This window comes from Hevea brasiliensis, chromosome 17, assembly GCF_030052815.1.
Source record: "Hevea brasiliensis isolate MT/VB/25A 57/8 chromosome 17, ASM3005281v1, whole genome shotgun sequence".
In the NCBI taxonomy this organism is placed as follows: Eukaryota; Viridiplantae; Streptophyta; class Magnoliopsida; order Malpighiales; family Euphorbiaceae; genus Hevea; species Hevea brasiliensis.
The window spans coordinates 9075606-9097855 of NC_079509.1; the positions used below are offsets into that span (position 1 = coordinate 9075606).

Below are 22250 nucleotides of genomic sequence, written 5' to 3' on the forward strand. Positions count from 1 at the left end.
TGAATGGGTCAATGATTCAACCAGTGAGTCATTAAAAATTAATTAAATATATAAATTAATTAAAATTAATTAAATACAATACTTATTAATATAAATAAATATAATTAATGAAATTTTAATTATTTAAAATAAATCTTTAATATTTATTAAGTTATATTTAATAAATTTTAATAGTGCTTTTAAATTTTATATAAAAGTACAAATATATAATTCTCTTTTCAATATTTATAAAATATTAAATATATGTTAAAAATATATATTGAAATAAAAGGCACGTAGTTACTCAGTTAGTTTAATTGATTTTGATTTTAAGACTGTTTATGATATTTTGAGTTCAATTCTCTATATATAAAAAAAAAGAGATTCTATTAAATAATTAACTGGTCGGATCAATCGTGTAACAACTAGAAAAAAAAAAAAAAAGAAGATTTGACTGTTGGCGTGTGACAGTGGGTTTCCACCGTCACTGCCCACATTAAAAAAAAAAAAAATTCAAAAACGGGAGGAGGAACCCCCCCCCCCCCATTTTTCTCTTCTCTCCTCCCAAGCAGCTCCCCACCCGGCCGGTGACCCTCCGGCGACTGCCAGAGCCACCAGAAACGGCGGCAAGAGAGGGAGAAGAGAGAGAAAATGCGCGCACAGTGGGCAGAGACTTTCCGGCGCGATTCCGGCTTCATCCGACGTCCGATCGAGGCGATTCAGGTGGCGTTGGAAAGCTTGTTCCGAAAGCTTTCTTTTGATACCAATTTTGCAGCAAATGGAGGTCGGATGAGTGAGATATGGAGGAGAGAAGTTTCGGGTTTTTTAAGGTTTTTCATCAGATCTACGACGATCCGACCGTTGGATCGACGATCCGAGACCACCTATGGACTGAGGAAGAGGAGAGAAACATGGTGGTATGATCAGATCCGGCAAATGTCGCCGGCGACCGGCGGTGGCTCCGGTGGGCTATGGAGATGATTCAACTTCCAGAGGCTTCCTCGTAAATTTTTGAAATTTTTGAGACACAGATAAACTTCGGGTAAGACTATTTTCATTATTTCGCTGTCTATGAAGTACAAATACAGTGTTTTTTAAACAGAAAAAATTGGAGAAAAATTCTAAGAAAAATATATGATGAAAGTAAAATTATTTAGAGATATTCTATGGTGTTAGTTGAATTTTTGAGTGATTATAGAATATTTTTGAGAAATATGGATGGATTTTAATTAGATTTTTAGCATATGGGCATATAAGATTGTTTGAAATTAAGATGTTTAAATTTTATATGATTGGTTGAAGCTTGAGGATGGAGGTTTAAATATGTGAATATTAAATTGGGTTGAATTAAGAATATGTTAGCTGTTGGAAACTTATGGAATTGAGTAAAATTCTTGAATAAAATATTCATGGGTGACTAGAAAATTACAATTCATTTTGCAATAGCCTTCTAATATTATTAAGGACCGCGGAGCAAAATTTTAGAATTTTTAGAGCTTGTTTGAGTGGATTTTTAAAAAAATGTCAATTATAGGGACTAAAACGTAATTTTTAAGATTTTGAGTATTGTCTTAATTGGAGGGCCCAAGAGGGGCCATGTGATATTGATGAGATGTGATTGTGGAAATTGAGAATTTAGAAGTATTATTTGAGCCTTTTTGCAGGTTGGGTAGGTCCCAGATATAGGGGAAACTCTGCCGAATTTCCGGCATGAATTAGGCTGTCTATTGCCTCTTTAGAGTTTTATCTTAACTTAGTACTAATAAATTTATAATTTAATTATTAGGTAATCGAGGTCAGCTATTTTTCTGCATCCAGCAGCCACAATAGTCATCGGTGTACTGTGAGTAAAATATTAATTTTAATTGTAATTTCGATATTATTATATGTTTAGGCATGCCCATGCATCACTTATATGTATGTATCTATGTAGTTAAACTTTAGGCACGTTTTATGTTACATTCATAACTGTGAAAGTACCATGTATGTTGTTGTGGTAATTTGGAGCAGTGTGCATGCGTTGGCGTGCGTGTGATGTGGTGTGGACTATGGATAGGACGGGTAAACACGGCTTGAGATCTTCATTGGCCCTTCGGGTAGACACGGCTTGAGTTCTTGGGACCCGATTTGGTTATTAAGTTGAAGTCCGAGTTGAGTTCTTATTTGTACGATTGGAATTAAGAGAGTCAGATAGGATGCAGGTGCGTGAGTGCTCCAAATTACCTTTTTGTTGTTATGATGTGATAATATTGCTGATGTTGCATTTCACTACACAGGGTGCATTAGTTTTAGATAGTTATAGAGATTATGGTTAAAATTGATATTTTACTATCTGAGTCGAACGCTCACTCCTGTTCAATATTTTTTCAGGCCACATGAGGATTTATTTTACAGAGCAACCTGTTTTCTTCCTCGCAGGTTTAACGTCGATTATTTAATTGTTTTACTATCTTTTCTAAATTTAAAATCTAGAACTCCGCATGTGTTAGTAATAGTGTGGACCTTGATAGAAATTGTGTTAATTTAAAATTTTGAAATTAATAAATGAAGATTTGTATGGTATTTAAATAGTTTGTAAATGAGGTAACAGGGTTGAGCTGGGCTCCCCCGAATTTTAGTTTCTGAAAATTTCTGGGTTAAGTTGGCTCAAAATATAATTAGAACAATTTAATTTAAATTATTTTATATGTATATTGGGCCTAAATTGTGAGCCTGGTTATGGATTTGAGGAATAATTAGGCTTAGTACGGGCCTCGGGGGCTTTAAGCTGGCCCAGATCCTAGTGCCTGTCCGGCCCATAGGTTGGGTCGTGACAAATCGAGTCACATCGATTCACTAGTTCAATCGTCAAATAGATCAGGTTACATTGAGTCGCATTTTTATTCGGTTTAATTATAAATTAAGACCGGTTTAAAATTCGGTTCACCTATTCAACCAACCGGTTCAGTCTAAATTTATAAATTCACTATGGTTGTGAGAGTGGGACACTACCAGCCAGGATTACATTAGATTAGGACATTTGAGCTACTAGAAGGATATCTCTCCCAATGTGTTCTTGTGTTATCAAAGCCACAAGAAAACGAGAACAAGATGTGGCCAGCTATTGAAGGATTTTGAAGAGATAGCTACCAAGATTTTCCCGACTGGAAACTGTCACTTGTGTTTTGATGATTCCTGTAGGGATAAGAAAGGTACTTAGCTGTTCATTGGGATCACTTTGGTGCAGGGTACGTCCACATTGCTCATGAGAAAGGTTCTTGGGCATTATTTGGCTGAAGAGCACAGCGGAATGTGAACAGCATCCTCTATAATTTGGTGGTCCATCAATTGCTGAGTTGAAGGAAAGATATGTAGCAGTGGTTTTTTTAGGGCTTACAATTATTGTAAATTTTAAACCATGTATAATATTATTAGGTTTCTTTAAGATCTAACCGTGAGGCCCTATAAATGTTCTTTCTTTCTTTCCTTGTTTGAAGAACAATCAATGTTCTTTCATTAATGGGCAAGCGTAAAGTGCCACAGTTCAAAAGTCTAAAACTTGATTGCCATGCCCTAAGTCACCATAATCATGCCTATTTGTAATTTGAAACCTAAATCTATTATCTTGATAGTAAAAAGTACCAATGGAGATTGACTTTGGGAATAATGAACTCATGGGTTTGAAAGTTGAGGCTCAAACTTGGATCGTTTACCATGGCGTAAAAAAAATGCTTTTTTCCAGGCTTCAAGCAGGGCCAAACCTGTAGAACGAGGAAAATGTCCCGCATTGGCAGTGGCCAGTGGGGATCCACTCACGCTTTGATGCTATCTATCCTGTCTCCAGCCTTTAATGCAGTTCTTTTAAGACAAAAACGAAACTCTTAAATGAGACGTGACATTCAAAAAACTACTCTAACTACCTTCGGAAAAGGAGATCCTAAATATTTTCTTTGAGTGCACAATTAGCATTTGTACTGCAACTACACATTGAGATGTGAGTTACGGTGAAGCGATGTTGTTGGTACAGAGGCTTTCAGTTTGACAAGGACTGCCAATTTGATCTTAAGATTCATTAGCTAGAGTATTGAATCATCAATGCACTATTAAAAAGATGGGTTAGAACTCAGTTCAAGTGAAACGAATAAGGATAATCTCAAACAAATCAGGCTAAAGTTCTTTATATATGCCTCAGTTGATTGTTCAAATCACGCATTGAATATCAGAAGGCCGGACGAAGAAAAAGGCAAGACAGAATTCTTGCTCTCAAGATAGCTTTCTACCCGCAGTGGGCATTTAAATTGTTTGCCGAATAACAGAGATCTATTTGGGACCATCGGTATAATTAAATCACTAAATCATATGGAATTTAAGATTAGTTCATCCAAACACAATTTGAATAACAGTCAGCAGGCATGCATCATAATGATCACCTAGCCGGGCAAATGAAGAAAATGTATTATGCCAAAATGATGCCCTAACTTTCTTCGAACATGATGGATTGTTAAAAATTCTCAAAACAAAGAAAGAATGATAATCTTAGAGGCAACAGTTGATTCTACAGACAATATCCTCGCTAAAGTGAAATAGAGATATCCCATCAAGAAACCTTGTATAAAAATAAAATACAAGTGAATCTATATTCTATACCTTCTTGATGATGACATGGAAACAATATGATCTCACCAAGAATTTACTTTGATAACTTAAACCAGTGTACAGGATAGAATAATCTTTCATAAATGTAAAAATACAGATCAATAATACAATCAAAACTGCAACTGCAGTTATTTTGTTCAACTCTCCTACAACCCCCCACCCAAATAAGAATCTAATCAAAACAGTGAAACTCCAATCACCTATTCCTTTCTTCCTTTCCATTTCATTTCTTCTTAAATTAAGTCCTATAATACATCATAATATTATATTCAATTTAAATACCCGTGTGTATAAAACATCCTTACAATACTGTAAGATCATCTTTGTTTATGCTAGGAGAGTTGGAATCAAGGAGATTCTCAAGTGACTTGGCTTTTCTGCTTCGAACTCTTCCTGCTTCTTTCAACAACTCAGCTAACCTCTTCTTCTCATCATCTACATCTGGATTTGCTGTCCCAAGTTTTTCCTCCCTCATCCCAACAACATGCTCCAAGATCTCAATTGCATCATCCAACCTGCATTTAAGTTGCATAGCACTTCAACAATCTACCTCTTGACCAATGCAAACTTCTTGTATACAGAGACAGAGGAGTGTACATGCATACACATGCACTTTCAAATAGTTGTAAAACATTAATATCAAGTGAAGCAAGTAAAGCAAATCCAGACATTATCCACACTCACTGGGTTAACTATAAAACCTATCATGGCTTTGTTAACATAAACAACTTAATGCAATTAAAAACACACACACACACACACACACACACACACTCTTTGCACGTAATGGAGAATGAACTTATGATAGCATAAACACGGAATGGAAGATGACATTAAAAGAACCGGTAAGAGGTGCATACCTGCCCATTGCATCATAAGTCCCAGCAAGATTGCTATACACCCCAAGAGTGTCAGGGTGATATGGTCCACACTCTTGTTCCAAAATAATCTTAGCTTCTTCAAACAATTCTGCAGCCTCACTTATAGAGTAACGCTGCACACAAGCAAGACCCATTTGGTTAAGAGCAATGCCAAAGAAAGCAGTTTTCCTCTCTCCACTTGCACGGAGCTTTAAAATTGCATCCTTGAAGGAGTTGTAAGATTCAGAATAATTCCCCAGCATGTAGTACATGACCCCCATTTGGGCTTCAATTCCAGCTATTGTGCTCTGCTGACCAGGGGCATCATTATATATTTTTAATGCCTTCTGCAGCAACTTGATTGCTTGCTCAAGCTCATTCATTGATTCATATATAGCAGAAACATCAGTGAGACCAGTTGCAATCTCCTCTGGAGGGATGCCAGGCATGGGTTTTTCATAGATCCGAAGGGCATTCTCACAGTATGATTTAGATTCTTTTAATTTCCCAGTTTTGTTGCATAAATCAGCCAGGCGTACAAATACTGAAGCAACAGCTGGATGATTCTCTCCTTTTGCGGTCTTAAAAGCGGTCAGAGCTTTTTGATAAGCAAAAGCAGCCTCATCATATCTAGACAAAGATAAGTAAGTATCTCCAATGCTACAATCAACAGAGGCAACCTCAGCTTCCTGGCCATTTGCCACCATAGCCATGCTGGCTAAAACAAGATGCTCAAGAGCAGCTTCATGATCTCCCTTTGTTTCACAAATGAGGCCCATGAGCCTCCGACCAGCTGCTTCTTCAAGAGAAGCAGGTGTGCCATTCTCACTATGAATGTCTAGCGCCATCTTACAAAGCCTCTGAGCTTCATCAAACTGCAATGCTTGAACATGGGCTTCAGCCAAATACCTACAGGTCTCACCAACTCTAGGGTCTGTTTCTCCCAGAACTTGTTTCTGGACTTTCAACCCTGTTGTGTAGGACTTTGTTGAATTCTCAAGTTGACCCAGCATTGCATAAGTATCACCCAACTGCATGTGACCAGCAAACTTAGCAAGGGCATGCTCTTGGCCTTCCTCAATCACTGGAATCTCAATTGAGTGCTCAAGAACAGGAATTGCCTCATTGTACTGGCCTATGCTGCAGTATATTGCCGCCACAACATGCAGGCTCATCACCAATTCTAAACTGGGTTTCCCATTTGCACAAATTTCAAATGATTTAGTTGCTCGAAGAGCTAATTCAAGAGCCTTCTGAGGATTATCTCCCGAAGAAATCAAATCCCTTGCTTGCTTTAGCAAAAATCGCCCAAGATCCGGATTGTCCAATCCTGATTCAGATGAATCCTCAGTTCCATTCTTCAACTTCAATCCTCCCAATGGGGAATTCCTTCGCTTCTTTGTTGATTTGGCTACTCCATTTGCTTTTTTCAAATTCTTATCGTTTTGCTTATCAATAGGGGGTCTCTCTAGACGACTTTTTCCATTAGGACTCAACTTCGATGATACTTCAGAGTCCAATGCTAAGTGAGAACCTTTCTTTGAGGTGTTAGAAGAAATGGATTTGGTACTTGCAGATTGGTTCCTGTCCAATTTTCCTGACTTCTTACTCCCAGATGAACCTGCCTTCGTAGAAGAGGAGATACTATGAGTGTCATGCTCTGGCTTGTCTACCTCTTCCTCTTCCATTATCTCAACCTCTCTCATCTCTCCTCCCACAAGATGGCCCAATTCTGAATCAATCCTAGACTCCTCACCTTCAGATCTAAAACTATGCCTTGAGGGCGATAGATCAGAACTCTGCAAATCACAGACATTCTCATAAAGCTGCTCAATAGAAGTGTCAACCACACCATGAGCAGTCCCCCCATCAACAGCCACCTCATCAATAACCACCTCACCAACAGGCACTGTACCAGCTGGATGGTCTAGGGCTGCGCTGCAAGGGCTTTGTGGACTCAATGTACTCCTAGGGGACTTATTTGACATTGCATTTTCTTTAATGGGTCCATCCATTTCATTTACTACAGCTTCCTCATTAATTCCATCCACGACGATTCCAGGCATCCTTATCTTCCAAAGTCAACAGAAACACTCAATTCTAGTAAATTCCCTGCAGCATAGGTTTAACGTATCGTATAACTATATCAAACAGTTGTCAGAGCAGATCCAACCAAGAGAAGCATATTTTTAGTAAGAATCCCATTACATACAAAATCCACCAACCAATATGCATAATTTTACCATGTGACGAAAAGGTCAATTGAAAACAAAGCAAAAGGAGCAGTGATAACATTAAAAGTTCAATGTTTAACTTCTATGCTAAAATCTAAATCGCAAATACCAATGAGCTTTAGCCCAATAGTATTATAGTTGTCTCTTAGTCTCAGGCTGAGGTCTGGAGCCATAGCAAAATGAATCAAAAACAAAAATCTAAATTGCAAACCAACTTTCCATGTTTTGCTGAAAAATTATATAGCCAAACGTCATGTACCAACAAAGAAAACTCAACCTTCTTTATTGGATCTTTCGCAAAATAAAAAGAAAAGAACAAAATGAACCCACATATTAACTCACCAACATCTAACATTTCAATACAACATTGATTAAAAAAAAAAAAAAAGAACATTTCTACAACAACACAACAGCAACTAAACCTTAATCCAAACTTAGTTGGGGTCGGCTTACGATGGCGGCAACCTACCGCAACAAATTCAAGCCAAGAAAATAACGCAAACACAAAAATAAGATAACTGATAAAAATGAAATCTAACAGAATGAAAGACAAAAACCCATTTTCCTGTAGTTGACCTTTCAATGTAATCCAACAAGAACAGATATAAAATGGGTAACATAAGGAGAACAATAGAACAGATAAGATGAATTCAATACCTCAGAAACCAATCATGAAGGAAGATACCGAGGTGATATGTTTTCTGACTCCTAACAGAAGTTCAGAGATTGAGATATTCAGGTACCCATCTTTTGGTTTGTGTGTATTTATAGGCGGGAGGGCAGGAAGCAGGAGAAAAAGGTAGGGCTAAGTTGGGAATTTGACAAGCAAATGGGAATTAGAATTAAAGAAATAGATTAACAGGATATCAAAAAGGAAGAAAATTTTGCAGAGGTGAAACGTCAGAGAGAGGGAAATGGGACTTCTCTCCCACTCAAACAGCGCGAGAGGCCTGCAACTGCCGATCCGCTTTCTGTCTGTAACTTTCTGTTTAACTGGATTTTGCCAAGTGGCTTTAAGTAGTTTGGGTGCACCGGAAAGACAATTATGACCCTACAACTGGTAGTCCAATGATGCGTGTGTTGTTTCCAGGTGTGAGCGATGGGTTTCATGACTTTTGACTTGGGTGGTGAAATGTAAGATCCTTAATATGGACACGGGGTCAGTCATGAAGTTTACTTACCCTCTTTGATCCTTTAATTCTAAGTCACCCTGTCAACTCTTCTTTTTTAACACGACTAGTTCAAGTTCAACATGTATGATTATAACCAACTTGCTTTTAATTCAATGCTGCTGCAAATTGGTTTTCAAAATGGTAAAATTATGCAATAAGCCCTTAACTTTGTATGTAGTTTAACTAAAAATCCTAGAGACATAGTTGTTGGAAGATGCTGAACGAAAGAGAGAGAGAAACAGGTCATAACATATAAAAGTTAAGGTTGTTGATATTCATCTATATAAAGGTTGTCGGTGGATGAATTGGGTGAATAACTCAACTATGAGTAGTACCTTTTACAGGGAGTAATTAGTCACTAATCATTAAATGCAAAATATATTTACTACTATGCATTAAAACAAAAAAAAGGAGGGGTGAGGAGAGATATTCTTGTATAATAATTTTTTATCTAATTTTAATATAATTTTAAGGTATAAAATATATAGTGAAATTTATTTATTTAATATATAATTTTATATATTTATATATCGAGTATATTATAGGCCGGTCTATATAGTAATGCATTCTGTCATGGCATTAATGTACTCGTAACTAGAAAAACGGTAAAAAGAATGAAGAATATCATATTGCATCTTCTCTCTCGGCTAGTAATCGCGGCAAAATAACTGACAATGTTTTTATGTGGACCTGAAAGAGATTGGTAGCAGAATCCGAGAATTGTCAATACTAGTTCGCATGTTGTTCAATATCTATTCCCTACATGCTGCCAATACTAGTTCACATGTTGCTCAATATCTATTACACAATTCATTTATTTGAACCCTGCTGGCACATGATGCACTAATTAGTAATTACTCTGCATTTTCTATACCAAGTGCAACATTATACTTAAGATTTGTTAAATTTACTTGTTTATTACTATTTTAGTATCAAGAATAAACATATTTAATAAACCTCAATAAATACAATATTACACTCATAGAAAAACCTTTTTTATTTTTTATATCACATAAAAAAATATAATTTCTTTCATATATATATATATATATATATACATTTGGAGATTCACCCATCACAATTCTCTCTCTTAAATTAATAATAATAATAATAATAATAATAATTAATCTTTCTTTTTTAATTAAGGCATTTTTTGTAATTTGATTCTTTCAAGTGAGTTTTATATTTGAATGAGGGTTCTTTACAAGCGTTTGAATTTTGTTAGATATCATCCTAAATTGTTAAGTTAAAATTTAAATTCACGAGCAACCGTCTATCGATCCATTTAATTTAAATTTTGAAGTGAATTGTATCATAATTAAGTGTTTATTATATATTATAGAAGTTTAAAAGTAATTATTTAATGCTTACAGAAAAAACCCTAGTGCTTTTTTTTTAATTATTTTTGGATGAGAACCCTAATACATAATTTATTATAGCCAGTTGGTGATTCTGAAAGTTTTGGATGCCAAAATGAAGATGATAAACGCTGTAAAGGAGGCCAACTTTTCCACAAATTATTCGAAGGCAGGAGACCTTGCAGTCACGTAGGTTCCAATGATATTTCATACTTTGAAAAGATGCATAAAGGGGATAAGGCCACTCGTGGGCAACTTTTTTTTCCTTTTTTTTACGCAGTGGACGCTGCTATTTATAGAAGTCTAATCTAATTTAGTTTAATGAATGAAATATATCACTCATTTAATTAGATTTAAATTTGAATTTTACTTTAATCTCACTGTTAAAAAAACTACTCTTTATATAGAATTTTTTTTTTTTTAACATCAGTGTATATTCAATTGCTGACATCGGAAATATTATGTTAATTAACGTTTAACGTTTTAGGTTAATGTGAGGGCTCTAATCTCTTTAATTATTGAAATTTGAATAAATAACACCTCAGTGATTTCGTTGAATGATTCTTATAGAGTGTTTAGTTCACTTGTTGAGTGTAGCTGATAGCTGATAGCTGATAGACACAGGTGAATTAGAGTATTTGATAAGGTTTAAAAAAATAAAGCTGATAGCTGATGGATAACTGATATCATCAGCTATAGTTTGTATCAACTCTATTTTTAGAGCTGTTCTCAATCAGCTAATAGCTGATTTGATTTTATTTTTTTATTTTAATTATATTATTTTTTTATTTAACTCAAAAATTAATATTATTAATACTTTTATATTTTTTATTTATAATTTTAACATTTTAATTAACACATTTCAACTTTGTTAAAATATTTTTTATTAATAACATAAAATATAAAATATTTTTTTATATCTAAAAACTTAAAATTAATTATAAATTTTTTCTTTATCAACAATAATAATTACTTTGTTATTTTATCTATATTTTTAAAGTTATTTAATTATTTTTTAAAAAAATATAATTATTTTTTTATTTCAATAATAAAATAAATGATAAAATATAATAGATTAATAATTATATATTTATTTTAATACTATAATAAATGATATAATATATTAATTTAATAATTATATATTTAATTTAATAATATAATATAATAAATTTATAATTTATATTTATTTTAATAATAAAATAAATTATATAATATACACTCCTATTAGTCATTTCACATATCAACAGTAACAGCTAAATATAATTTTATTAAACACTTAATATATATTAACTATTTTTTTATTCAGATTAAATTAGGGCCGTCGATGGCTCAGCAAATAGCACCCCGCACCGCACCCTTATATTATCGAGCATAATTATGCAAATAACTACTCTTATATATATATATATATGATTAGGTATGCCCGGAACTCCTAGAAATCACTTCAATGCAACTGAACTAAAACCGTTATGTAACTAACTACTTTATTGAACAATACTTATCTCTCAACAACATCACTAATTATAAATTTTATTTATTTAAAAAAAAAATTTGACAGCTGTGGGATTTGAACCCACGCCCTTCCGGACCAGAGCCTAAATCTGGCGCCTTAGACCACTCGGCCAAACTGTCATTTTGCTTTCTAATGCTTATAAAGGTCTATAAAACTGGAGATAAGTGGCACACCTAAAGTCAACTCATCATTGGCAATTGAAGACTTAAGAGCTGAGCTCAATTGATCAATTCTCACTTTTTACTAAATACAAGCTTCATTTCTTTTCTCCAGATTGGATGGAGCAGAACAAGTCTACAAGGTGCTGCATGATCATCAAAGCATCAATGGAAAATATATTTGATGCAAAAGGATTACAGAAAAAGGGAAATAAAAAAATAATGGCCACATATAGCCTCCTAATCATAATACACAAGAAAAGAACTATCAATTATGATACACTTAGTATCACACATAATTGAAGAAGAGATACTAGTCTTTTACAGAAGCAGAGCCATTGCCAGCCATCCATTTTGGGAAGCAACCCAGAATAGTTTGTTCAGAGGAAGGTTTGTAATTTGAGAAAAATTCTGGATCCTGTTCAATAGACTCTGAATATCTTCCCAAAATTGAAACTATCTCATCAAAATGTGGTCGTTTATAAGGATTGCTTGACCAGCATCTATTGATAAGATGACTAAATGCCACTGGACATGCAGGGGGTAACGGTGGTCGCGCATTCTGCAGAAAACTCAGGAATATATCAGATGATAGAACTAAATGAAAGATCCAATTCATATCAACAACCCACTTCCAGCACTGGGCTGCATGGTGGCTGAACTACAAAACAAGAAGCTATCATCTAGTAACACAGCAACGGTTGAGAAAAGAACTAATTATTTAGAAAGCGATGCAGCATTCAATCTTTCCCCTTTCTGCAGCTTGCCAAACCATGAGGCATAGAATGTGAAAATTACACATCATTTTTCTGATCATCTATTATTTTATGAACAAGAATTAATATGCAGTTCTTCAGGTGTACGGATGTCGCGTGCTTATGCACACCACAACATGGATGAACCAGGAAGTGAGATGATTATATATGCATTGATGTGTGTACAACTAGACAATGAATGCTTTCAAACTTTCAAATAAGTGAAGATTATTAGCATTTAGACTTTAACATACTTCAGTTTTCAAGCAGATCTATTGCACAGATGAGAATGGCCAAGACAGTGGGGCCGCACATGTGACGGCCACACACAATATGGGCACATGTGAGTGATTTGTGCTTATACTGCTCAAGCATGTGAGGAAGATACAGTTCAGTAATCATTGCAAAAGATTTGCTTGCGGTTTTATCAATAATTGTTACCAGCATGTGTTCTCTACTGCTAAACCGCTTAAGGCAGCATTTGACTCGTTGCTGAAAAGCTTTTTTTTTTTTTTGAAGCAAAAATTAAAAAGTATGTTTGTTTGCAAATTTCAAATTGAACAGATGGAAGCAAGACAAGCAAGAAAATTACACTTTAAAAAAAAAAAAAAAAAAAAAAAAAAAAAAAACCTTCTATAAAAAGCCACAATCCAAAGTGACCCAACCTCCTCAATCACCACCACCTCCACCTCCAAACACCACTCCCTACCAATTTTTGATTATTACTTTTGACTTTAAGCAAAATTAAAAATATAAACAGCAGTTTTTAAGAATCAAAAAGGAAAAACTTAGAACCAAACCGTAGTTAAATTTTCCTGCAATAACTAACATTTGAATTGAACACCTTTCCAATACAAAAACATTACAGAACTGTAATATTTTAGAGCATATCCCAGAACAGACCTACTATCAGCTATGTGACAAATGACAATTTAAGTGCCACCATGGCCTGATAATGACAAAGCATGCGTAATGAACAGTGGAAAAGAAACTAGCAATACCAGCAATTTCTCTTCATATGGACTATCAATACTATGACACTGATAGGATACTTATCTCTAATTATCAGCCTACTCCTCCACACATGATCTGTTTAGTTTAAAACTTCAGCAATAGTGCTTTGTCCATGCCATGTATATCATCATCATAACAGCCTATATAATCTTAACACACTATCAACTCAGCAAACCATGGTATGTATCTGTATGACACTTAATGCATTAGCCAGATCAAATGAATATGCCCACACCAAATATCTCTATGATCATATAAATCATCAGCAATTCACAAACACTATCAATATAAGTCTTTTTTCCTTATTAAAAACCCGCCTAAAATTACTGCTAACCTGTATATAAGCTTTTCCTTCCATCAATTTTTTGTTCACATAATTAACTTGATTAAAACTCCGCCTAAGTAGTTTGCGCTTAGCCGGTCCCAAGCCCTGATAAAAGAGGAGGGTTGCGGTAGGTGACAACCATTGTAAAAATTTTGTCACACCCTATGATATGGATTCAAATGATATAAACGTTGGGGCGTCCTTTACTTACGAAGCGCTACATCGGAGCCCGAGTGTAGTGAGAAATATGCAAGGGTGTAGGGCGTTCACTGAAAGCGACGCGCCATGCCGGTGCCCGGGTGTGGTGTTAAGTGAGCAAGAGTTCCGCATCATGGATGGGTGTGGGTAAAGAAGTTAGTCCATAGGACAGATAGTAGAACAGATAGTGGAACAGAACACAAGATAGACATAGAAAACAATAGAAGATATCATAGAAGGAAACCAATTAAGAAGAAACAGGATAGGAGGAGGATCAGGGTTGGTACTTGGAATGTTGGATCAATTACAGGAAAATTAATGGAGCTTGTGGATACCTTGGAAAGGAGAAGGGTGAATATTGCTTGCATTCAGGAGACTAAATGGGTAGGAGAGAAAAGTAAGGAAGTGGGTAATTCATGGTACAAACTGTGGTTTACTGAAAAAGAAAGAAACAAGAACGGAGTGGGCATAATCATAGACAGGACATTGAAAGACGCAGTAATAGCTGTGAAAAGAGTAGGAGATAGAATTATACTAGTAAAACTAGTACTAGAAGGAGAAACAATAAATGTAGTTAGTGCTTATGCCCCACAAATAGGACTAGACAGTGAGAGTAAACAAAAGTTTTGAGAAGATATGGATAATTTAATGCAAAGCATACCAAATGAAGAGAATGTTTTCATTGGTGAAGATTTGAATGGACATGTAGGAAGTGATAGACAAAGTTATGAGAATGTTCATGGAGGTTTTGGTTTTGGCAGTCGAAATGAGAAGGGAAAAAACATCCTGCATTTTGCTATGGCATACGACCTAATACTAGCAAATACCTACTTTATAAAAAGAGTCACATTTAGTGACTTTCAAAAGTGGGCAACATAGAAGCCAAATCGACTTCCTCTTAACCAGGAAGACAAATAGAGCTCCATGCAAGGATTGCAAGGCCATTCCAGGAGAGGTTTTAACAAGTCAATATCAGTTGGTGGTCTTAGATGTCAAGTTTAGAAACAATTCAAGTAAGGTCAAAAGAAATAGTGTAGCTCGAACAAAGTAGTGGGAGTTCAAAGGAGTAAAGCAAGTGAAGTTCAAAAATAAGCTTCTCGAGTCCTAAGTATGGAAGCTGGTTATGGAGACCAATTATATGTGAATACAAATGGCATCAAAGATTAGAGAAGTAGCTAGAAAAGTACTTATAGAGTCTAAAGGATATGGACCACCCTCAAAAGAGAGATGGTGGTGGAATAAGGAAGTACAAAAGGCAGTGAAGAGAAAAAGGGAATGGTATAAGAAATTACCTAAATGTGATAATAATGAGGCATATGAACAGTACAAGATAGCAAAGAAAGAGACAAAAAATATAGTTAGTCAAGCAAGAGCACAGGCCTTTGAAAAGTTATATGAGAAATTTAGAACTAAAGAAGGGGAGAAAAATATTTATATATTAGTAAGGAAGAGAGAAAGGAAATATCAAGATCTCAATCAAATTAGGTGCATTAAGGATAAAGAAGGAAAAGTATTAGTGAAAGATGAGGACATTAAAAAAAGATGGAGAAATTATTTAATGATCTCTTTAATAATAATCAAAATGGTAATAACGTGAATATAGATTATAGAACAATAGAAAAGAATGTGAATTATACCAGAAGGATTAGATCTTTAGAAGTAAATGATGCACTTAAGAGAATGAAAGTGAGTAAAGCCTGTAGACCCGATGAAATACCAATTGAAGTGTGAAAATGTTTGGGAGATATGGGAGTGGCATGGTTAACTAAATTATTTAATAAGATTCTAAACTCAAAGAAAATGCCGAATGAATGGAGGAAGAGTATTTTAGTACCTATTTTTAACAATAAGGGAGACATACAGAGTTGCTCAAACTATAGAGGAATTAAACTCATGAGCCATACTATGAAGTTGTGGAAGAGAGTTGTGGAGCATCGACTACGGCATGATACTTCTATCTTTCTCAATCAATTTGATTTTATGCCCTGTCGTTCAACTATGGAAGCGATCTTTCTCATTAGAAGCTTGATGGAGAAATTTAGAGATGTAAAGAAAGATCTACACATGGTTTTTATTGATTTGGAGGAGACTTATGATAGTGTTCCAAGAGATGTCTTATGGAATGTGTTAGAACAAAAGAGGGTATCTATTAGGTACATACAAGTGTTGAAAGATATGTATGAAGGAGCAACTACTATTGTGCGTACAGTGGGAGGGGACACAAGAGATTTTTCAATCTCAATTGGATTACACCAAGGATCAGCCATAAGCCCTTACCTTTTTACATTAGTTTTAGATGAATTGACGAAATATATACAAGAGAGTATTCCTTGGTGCATGATGTTTACGGATGATATTGTTCTAATAGATGAGACATGAGGAGTCAATAAAAAGCTAGAGCTTTGGAGAAGTACTATAAAGTCAAAGGGTTTTAAGTTAAGTAGAACGAAGACAGAATACATGCATTGCAAGTTCAATGAAGGCCAAACTGGTGAAAGGGAAGGAGTTAGTTTGAATGGAGTGGTACTGTCCCAAAGTAATCACTTTAAATATCTAGGCTCAGTCCTTCAAGTAGATGGGGGATGTGAGGAGGATGTTAGTCATAGGATTAAAGCCGGATGGTTGAAGTGGAGAAGTGCCACGGGAGTTTTATGTGATCGCAAGATTACCAATAAGTTGAAAGGAAAATTTTACCGTACAACCATACGACCGGCTATATTTTATGGTAGCATTACACATTTTTGAGGATTTAACTCAAAATCGTTTAGAGTGGAGAAAGCGAATAAATATAGTTGACCCCAAATTTTTGGGATAAAAGTTTAGTTTAATTGAGTTGAGTTGAGTTTAATTAACTTGATTAAGATACTTACAGATATACTTTCTCCAAGTTGTCCTCAAAACTATTTCAAACTCAAAAAAAAGTTAAAATATTCTCTAAGGAATTAAAAGGGAAAAAAATAATGCAGAGTTGTCAATAAAAGTATACACCCTAAAGTCTTTAGATAAACCTAGAAGTTCATTTGAAAAATTATGTTAGTTTTGGCTATGTAACCTGTTTGTGTGAAACTTCAATTGGTAGAAATTTGGAAATTCTTCTCGCAACAAATAGTTCAAAAATCAGTATATGGCAATTTCATCATGCAAAATCTCCTTTAGTCAATGACAAACTCATTAGTGCACCAAACCTCAATTGCCCAGAAGGCTAGATTTGCTCCTTTCTATTCCAATTAGTAATTTTTCTCCCCTCTAGGTTTTCAATATAATTAACGAAATGCAATCCAATAGACATTTCTCTGACAACAAAAAAGGAGATATTGCAAACCCTACTAATGTGCGTGCATAAATAGACTCGAGGTGCAATGCACATAATTGCACAATAACTATTTCATTAAAATTGAAAAGAGTCATCACAGAAACTAATTACATGAATTTACCTTCTGGCAGACTGCAAATGCAGCTTGTTCCGGGGTCATGCTGTCAAATGGTGTCAATGCAGTTAAAAGCTCCCATAGCACTATGCCAAAACTATAAACGTCGACCTTCTTTGTGTGATGTTTCTCTTTGATCATTTCAGGAGCCATCCACCGGTATGTCCCTGTAAATCGCTTTGCACTACCACACTGAGATTCCAAGCATGAGATGCCAAAATCAGCTACTTTAACACACATATCTTCTCCGAGCAGTAAATTTTCTGATTTGAGATCCCTATGAAGTACCCCTTGGGAATGAAGATATTGCATCCCCCGTGCAATGTCAAGAGCTAATTTCAGAACAAGTTTGAGTGGAACTGAATACGGCTCTTGCTGGTGGAGATATTTTCTCAATGAGCCTCCAGCCAAATACTCAGTAATTATACAAAACACGGGAGGTTTTTTGCAAGCTGCAACAAACTGAATGAAAAAAGTCAAAAGGATATGGAGCAAATCATAAATGAAATTTGAAAATGTGTAATGTTCTTAGATTTCCCCATTTGGCAACATGGACACAATTCCCACGTCCATAGAATCCCAGATGTAAAATTTCAGAAAGCTAACTTATTGACAGTAGTATTTCCTACAAAATTAATCTCTTTGACCTCAAATCGGCAGTAACATGGATGATTGAGAATAAACCTGAGAACCTATTAAGGCAATTCAGATCTATTAATTAGCATTAACATGGATGATTGAGAATAAACCTGAGACCCTATTAAGGCAATTCAGATCTATTAATTACATGGTAAAAGGATTCCATTATATATACTCAACTCAATTCAACTAAGTTTTATTCCAAAAATTTGGAGTCGGCTATATGGATTCTCTTTCTCTACTCTAAACGATTTTGAGTTATATATATATATATATATATATATATATATATATATATATATATATGCAAAATTTCCTTACTCTGCCTAAGTCTTTAGTCTGGACCCATGCTAAAGTCTCCACTTATTGCTGTCGCTTAACTCATCAAACTGGAAAAGATAACAAAGGTGCCCTTGCCATCATAATTTCTGATAATATCTTTATTCTACTGGTTTGTGTTTTCTAATAAAATTAATTCACAAAAATGGTGAATTTGGAACTATGTTAAACTGCTGGAGGAAAGTACTACCAAATGTTTTTAATGCAGAAGATAAGCACCACAAATCATAAATGTTGGACAAAGAGCATATGCTTGACTACTTTAGCCATTTTTATTGCATGTTCATCCATTTTAAAGCGGGCCTTGTTGGAGAAAACATCTGTTTATTGGCATCATCAGAAAAAACAGAAGAATTCTTGATAATCAAATGTTAGAATTTTTAAGTCCCAAGAAATTCTTGATAATCAAATGTTAGAATTTTTAAGTCCCATTTGTCATTTAAAGTGTAACAAGCAAGTAGAGGAAAATTCACAGTTCCCAAACTTAGCAAGTAAAATTCTATGTTATTGACAGAGAGTTTAAAATTCCTTATAAACAGAGGCCAAAAAAATCAATTGCAATAAATAATGCACATGGGTAATGTCATCTATAGGCATGATTTGCAAGACGCAATAAATGTTTATCAGAGTGGTTGCACAAACCTGACCCAGAAAAGCATTAATTGTTGGAATCAATAAAAGGCAGAACAATGGCATCTATCATAGAACAAAAGATATTGTGGTACCCCAAAACTAAGCATTTCATTATTATGACAAAGTTGAGTTGCTATGGCTCTGTTTCTTTATTTTTTTTATAAAACTCACAACAAGCCATTTGCACCACCCTTTTTAAGGTTGTCAATAACATCATAATTGGACGACCAATTAAAGGTTCTAGCACCAAGCTGCATAGGAAATTAGCATTACCTTCCTTTCATACTCTAAACAACAAAATAATAAGAAAAAAAGGAACTCCAAACACCATTAGATAATAATAATAATAATAATAATAATAATAATAATAATAATAATAATAATAATAATAAGCGCACGCAAAAACACGACATTGAAGAAATAGAGCTTACAGTAACGATGTTAGGATGGCTTAACCGAAAAAGCAGAGCCACCTCCGAAGTAAACTGCTTCTCAAGCATAGCAGCCAAGTCCTCATCCTCTTCAGGCTGGCTTATCATCTTAATGGCCACGTCTTTTTGCTCATAAATCCCTCTATAAATTCTACTATGCCTCCCGGATGCAAATTTGTTACCAATAAACAATTGGGACATATCTGCGCTCCATTCTCCCTCTTCCTCTCCCTTAATCTCTGCACCAGATGATACCAAATACTTGGACCACGAAACTGCTCTCTTGTACTCTCCAAGAGAAAGTCTCCTCCCTGATCTGCCATTGTTGGAGATTTGCTTAAACCAGTAAAAGTTCTTCATAGGTCTGAACCGAACGTAACAAAATCATCAAATATTTGATCTCTCAGCCTCTAGAAATCAATGTGGAAACCAAAGGGCCCCAAAATTCAGAATAAAACCTCCACTTAAATGTGATCCGACGAGGAAAAAAGTGAACTGGAAAGCATTGAAACTATTTCTGCCCCAACTACATTTCGAAAAATTCAGTATTCATGCATTCAAACGTTGATTAATGGAAGTGAAGTAAAACACACAAAGAAAATGCTCTAATCAACCATTTAAATTGAATTCCAGTACTTGAAAACAAATTTGAAAAAAAAAACTGCTTTTTCAAATAATCATAATAACAGGTTCGCTAGTTTTGCACCAGAAAGAAAACTCATTCCTCGGATAAGAGAAGAAAGAGAGAGACCCTTATCAAATCCCAAAACTTTAGCATAAAATGAGACAAAAAAAAAAGAACAGAATGAGCAGAAAAAGCCACCGTGTTGATGAAAATAAAGCAGAAAAAACACCGGTTTTGATTTTTTTTGAAAAGTTGTGAGAAAATAAGGAAGTGGTTTTCAGAGAGCCATTTCTAGAGGGAGAAAGAAAATAACTTGAGAAGGTTGAAGACAAGAGAGAAAGAGAAGAGAGAGTCAGTTGGGTTGTTGTAAATACTGTTGGTGTTATTGTTGTTTCTGGTGTGTGCAGTAGAGAGCATATGCCAGGAGCTGGCACTTCCCTCTCTCGAAAATTAATTAATTGAAAAGAAGAAAACTCTTTCTCCCGTAACACTCATAACGTGCGAAGATCCACTTCTGAGGGGACACTCGGGGCTCGTGATGGTGACCTCTGCCCATCCCCTCTCATTTTATCCTTCCATTTCTTCCTTGTATTCGACTTCCATTTGGCGTTTGCCCCACAATAACCTCCCCTCCCCTCCCCTCCCCTCCCACCACCATCGTATAATAAGCGAAAGAAGGAAAGGTTAGTTTGGTAAAAGCGAGGAGCATCACAGAACAGGGCAGTAGGCGTTACGACTTGTATAATGGAAACGGACGAGGGAGAGAGAGAGAGAGAGAGAGAGAGAGAGGGTGGGAGTGGGGGCCCAGCTGCACCTGCACAGAATGGTATCCGTAATCCGTGGACGCAGCCGTATGGTATGGTCCTCTTCCGTATACGGTCACTTTCTCTTTATCGATATTAGTAAAGCAGGAAAAGCAAAACAATAAGAGAGAGAGAGAGATATTTTTAACTTTTTTCAAAAGAAAAGTTAATTAATTATTAAATGAGCACAGTAATTGCAAAGCTGTTGACATTGGAAAAGGCCCACCTTTAGTGGGCAACGCGTAGCCACGCACCACCACCATGTGAGGCACATAGCGAGCCTACAACCCGCCAAGAAAGGCTGGCATTTCCTGCCAATTAGCCGGCAACTCTTCGGACACACTCGGTTTTCGGTCTTCTTATGTCTGCCTTCGATTTAACTTTGGCACCCTTAATTCATGTGCTACACTGCTACCCACTCTATGTTTTTTACTTTTTTTTTTTTTTAACATAAAAGCTCATGTTAAATTATTATTTAGGAATTTGTATTTTTTATAATAAAAGAAGGTGCTCCTCAAACGCTCCCTTGGAAGGTAGCATTAGCATTTTTCAACCGGGTTAATATTATATTAGCAGTGTTTTGGCGGTGAGCTTAAGTATCAAAATTAAAGCCACGTTTGGGTGAATTGATAACTAACAGGCTTGTAATTGATAATAGGTAATAATTAATTAATATTAAATATTTAATAAAATTATATTAATTATTGTTGATATGTAAAATAGTATATGATAATATATATTATATAATTTATTTTTATTATTAAAATAATTATATATTATTTTATTATTAAAATAAATATATAAAATTTAGTATTTTTAAACTAATATAGTATCTAAATGTGTTTAGAAGGAATGAGAGTTCTTATTAAAATAAGAGAGAAAATAAAATAATAAAGATAAAAATAAAAAAATCAGTGTTTCCACTAAAATAAGTGTAAGAAGATAAAAATGAAAATACGAAAAAAGAGAATGTTAAAGTAGGGATTATTTTGTTAAAACAATATATAAACATATAGCTATTCTCAATTAGCTCCTATTTTAAACTTAATAGAAACAACTTGATAGGTATTCCATCAGCAATCAATCAGTTATTCTTTAATTTTTTGAATATTTGTCAAACACATAGGTTCAGTTATTTGGATGCCCCTCAG

The 22250-nt window shown here is 34.9% G+C and overlaps 2 protein-coding genes and 1 non-coding gene across 4 annotated transcripts; all 3 read right to left on the minus strand.

The window, feature by feature from the left end:
- Positions 1-4632: 4632 nt before the first annotated feature.
- LOC110643405 (protein KINESIN LIGHT CHAIN-RELATED 3) lies at positions 4633-8705 on the minus strand. Of its 2 annotated transcripts, none has more exons than XM_021795767.2 (3): positions 8366-8705; positions 5475-7586; positions 4633-5129 (listed from the first exon to the last, which is right to left on the minus strand). In XM_021795767.2, exons 2-3 carry the CDS (start codon positions 7538-7540, stop codon positions 4916-4918), a joined length of 2280 nt encoding a protein of 759 aa, XP_021651459.2. In that variant the 5' UTR covers positions 7541-7586; positions 8366-8705; the 3' UTR covers positions 4633-4915. The 2 variants fall into 2 exon arrangements, with proteins under 2 accessions (XP_021651459.2, XP_021651460.2); XM_021795768.2 differs by having other exon boundaries at positions 5475-7615.
- A 3085-nt stretch (positions 8706-11790) lies between these two features.
- TRNAL-UAG (transfer RNA leucine (anticodon UAG)) lies at positions 11791-11870 on the minus strand. The gene has a single exon. It is a non-coding gene; the product is annotated as a tRNA-Leu (tRNA).
- Positions 11871-12060: 190 nt separating this feature from the next.
- Positions 12061-20923, minus strand: LOC110643415 (serine/threonine/tyrosine-protein kinase HT1). The gene is made up of 3 exons (XM_021795786.2): positions 19672-20923; positions 17636-18091; positions 12061-12471 (listed from the first exon to the last, which is right to left on the minus strand). Exons 1-3 carry the CDS (start codon positions 20029-20031, stop codon positions 12223-12225), a joined length of 1065 nt encoding a protein of 354 aa, XP_021651478.1. The 5' UTR covers positions 20032-20923; the 3' UTR covers positions 12061-12222.
- Positions 20924-22250: the final 1327 nt, after the last annotated feature.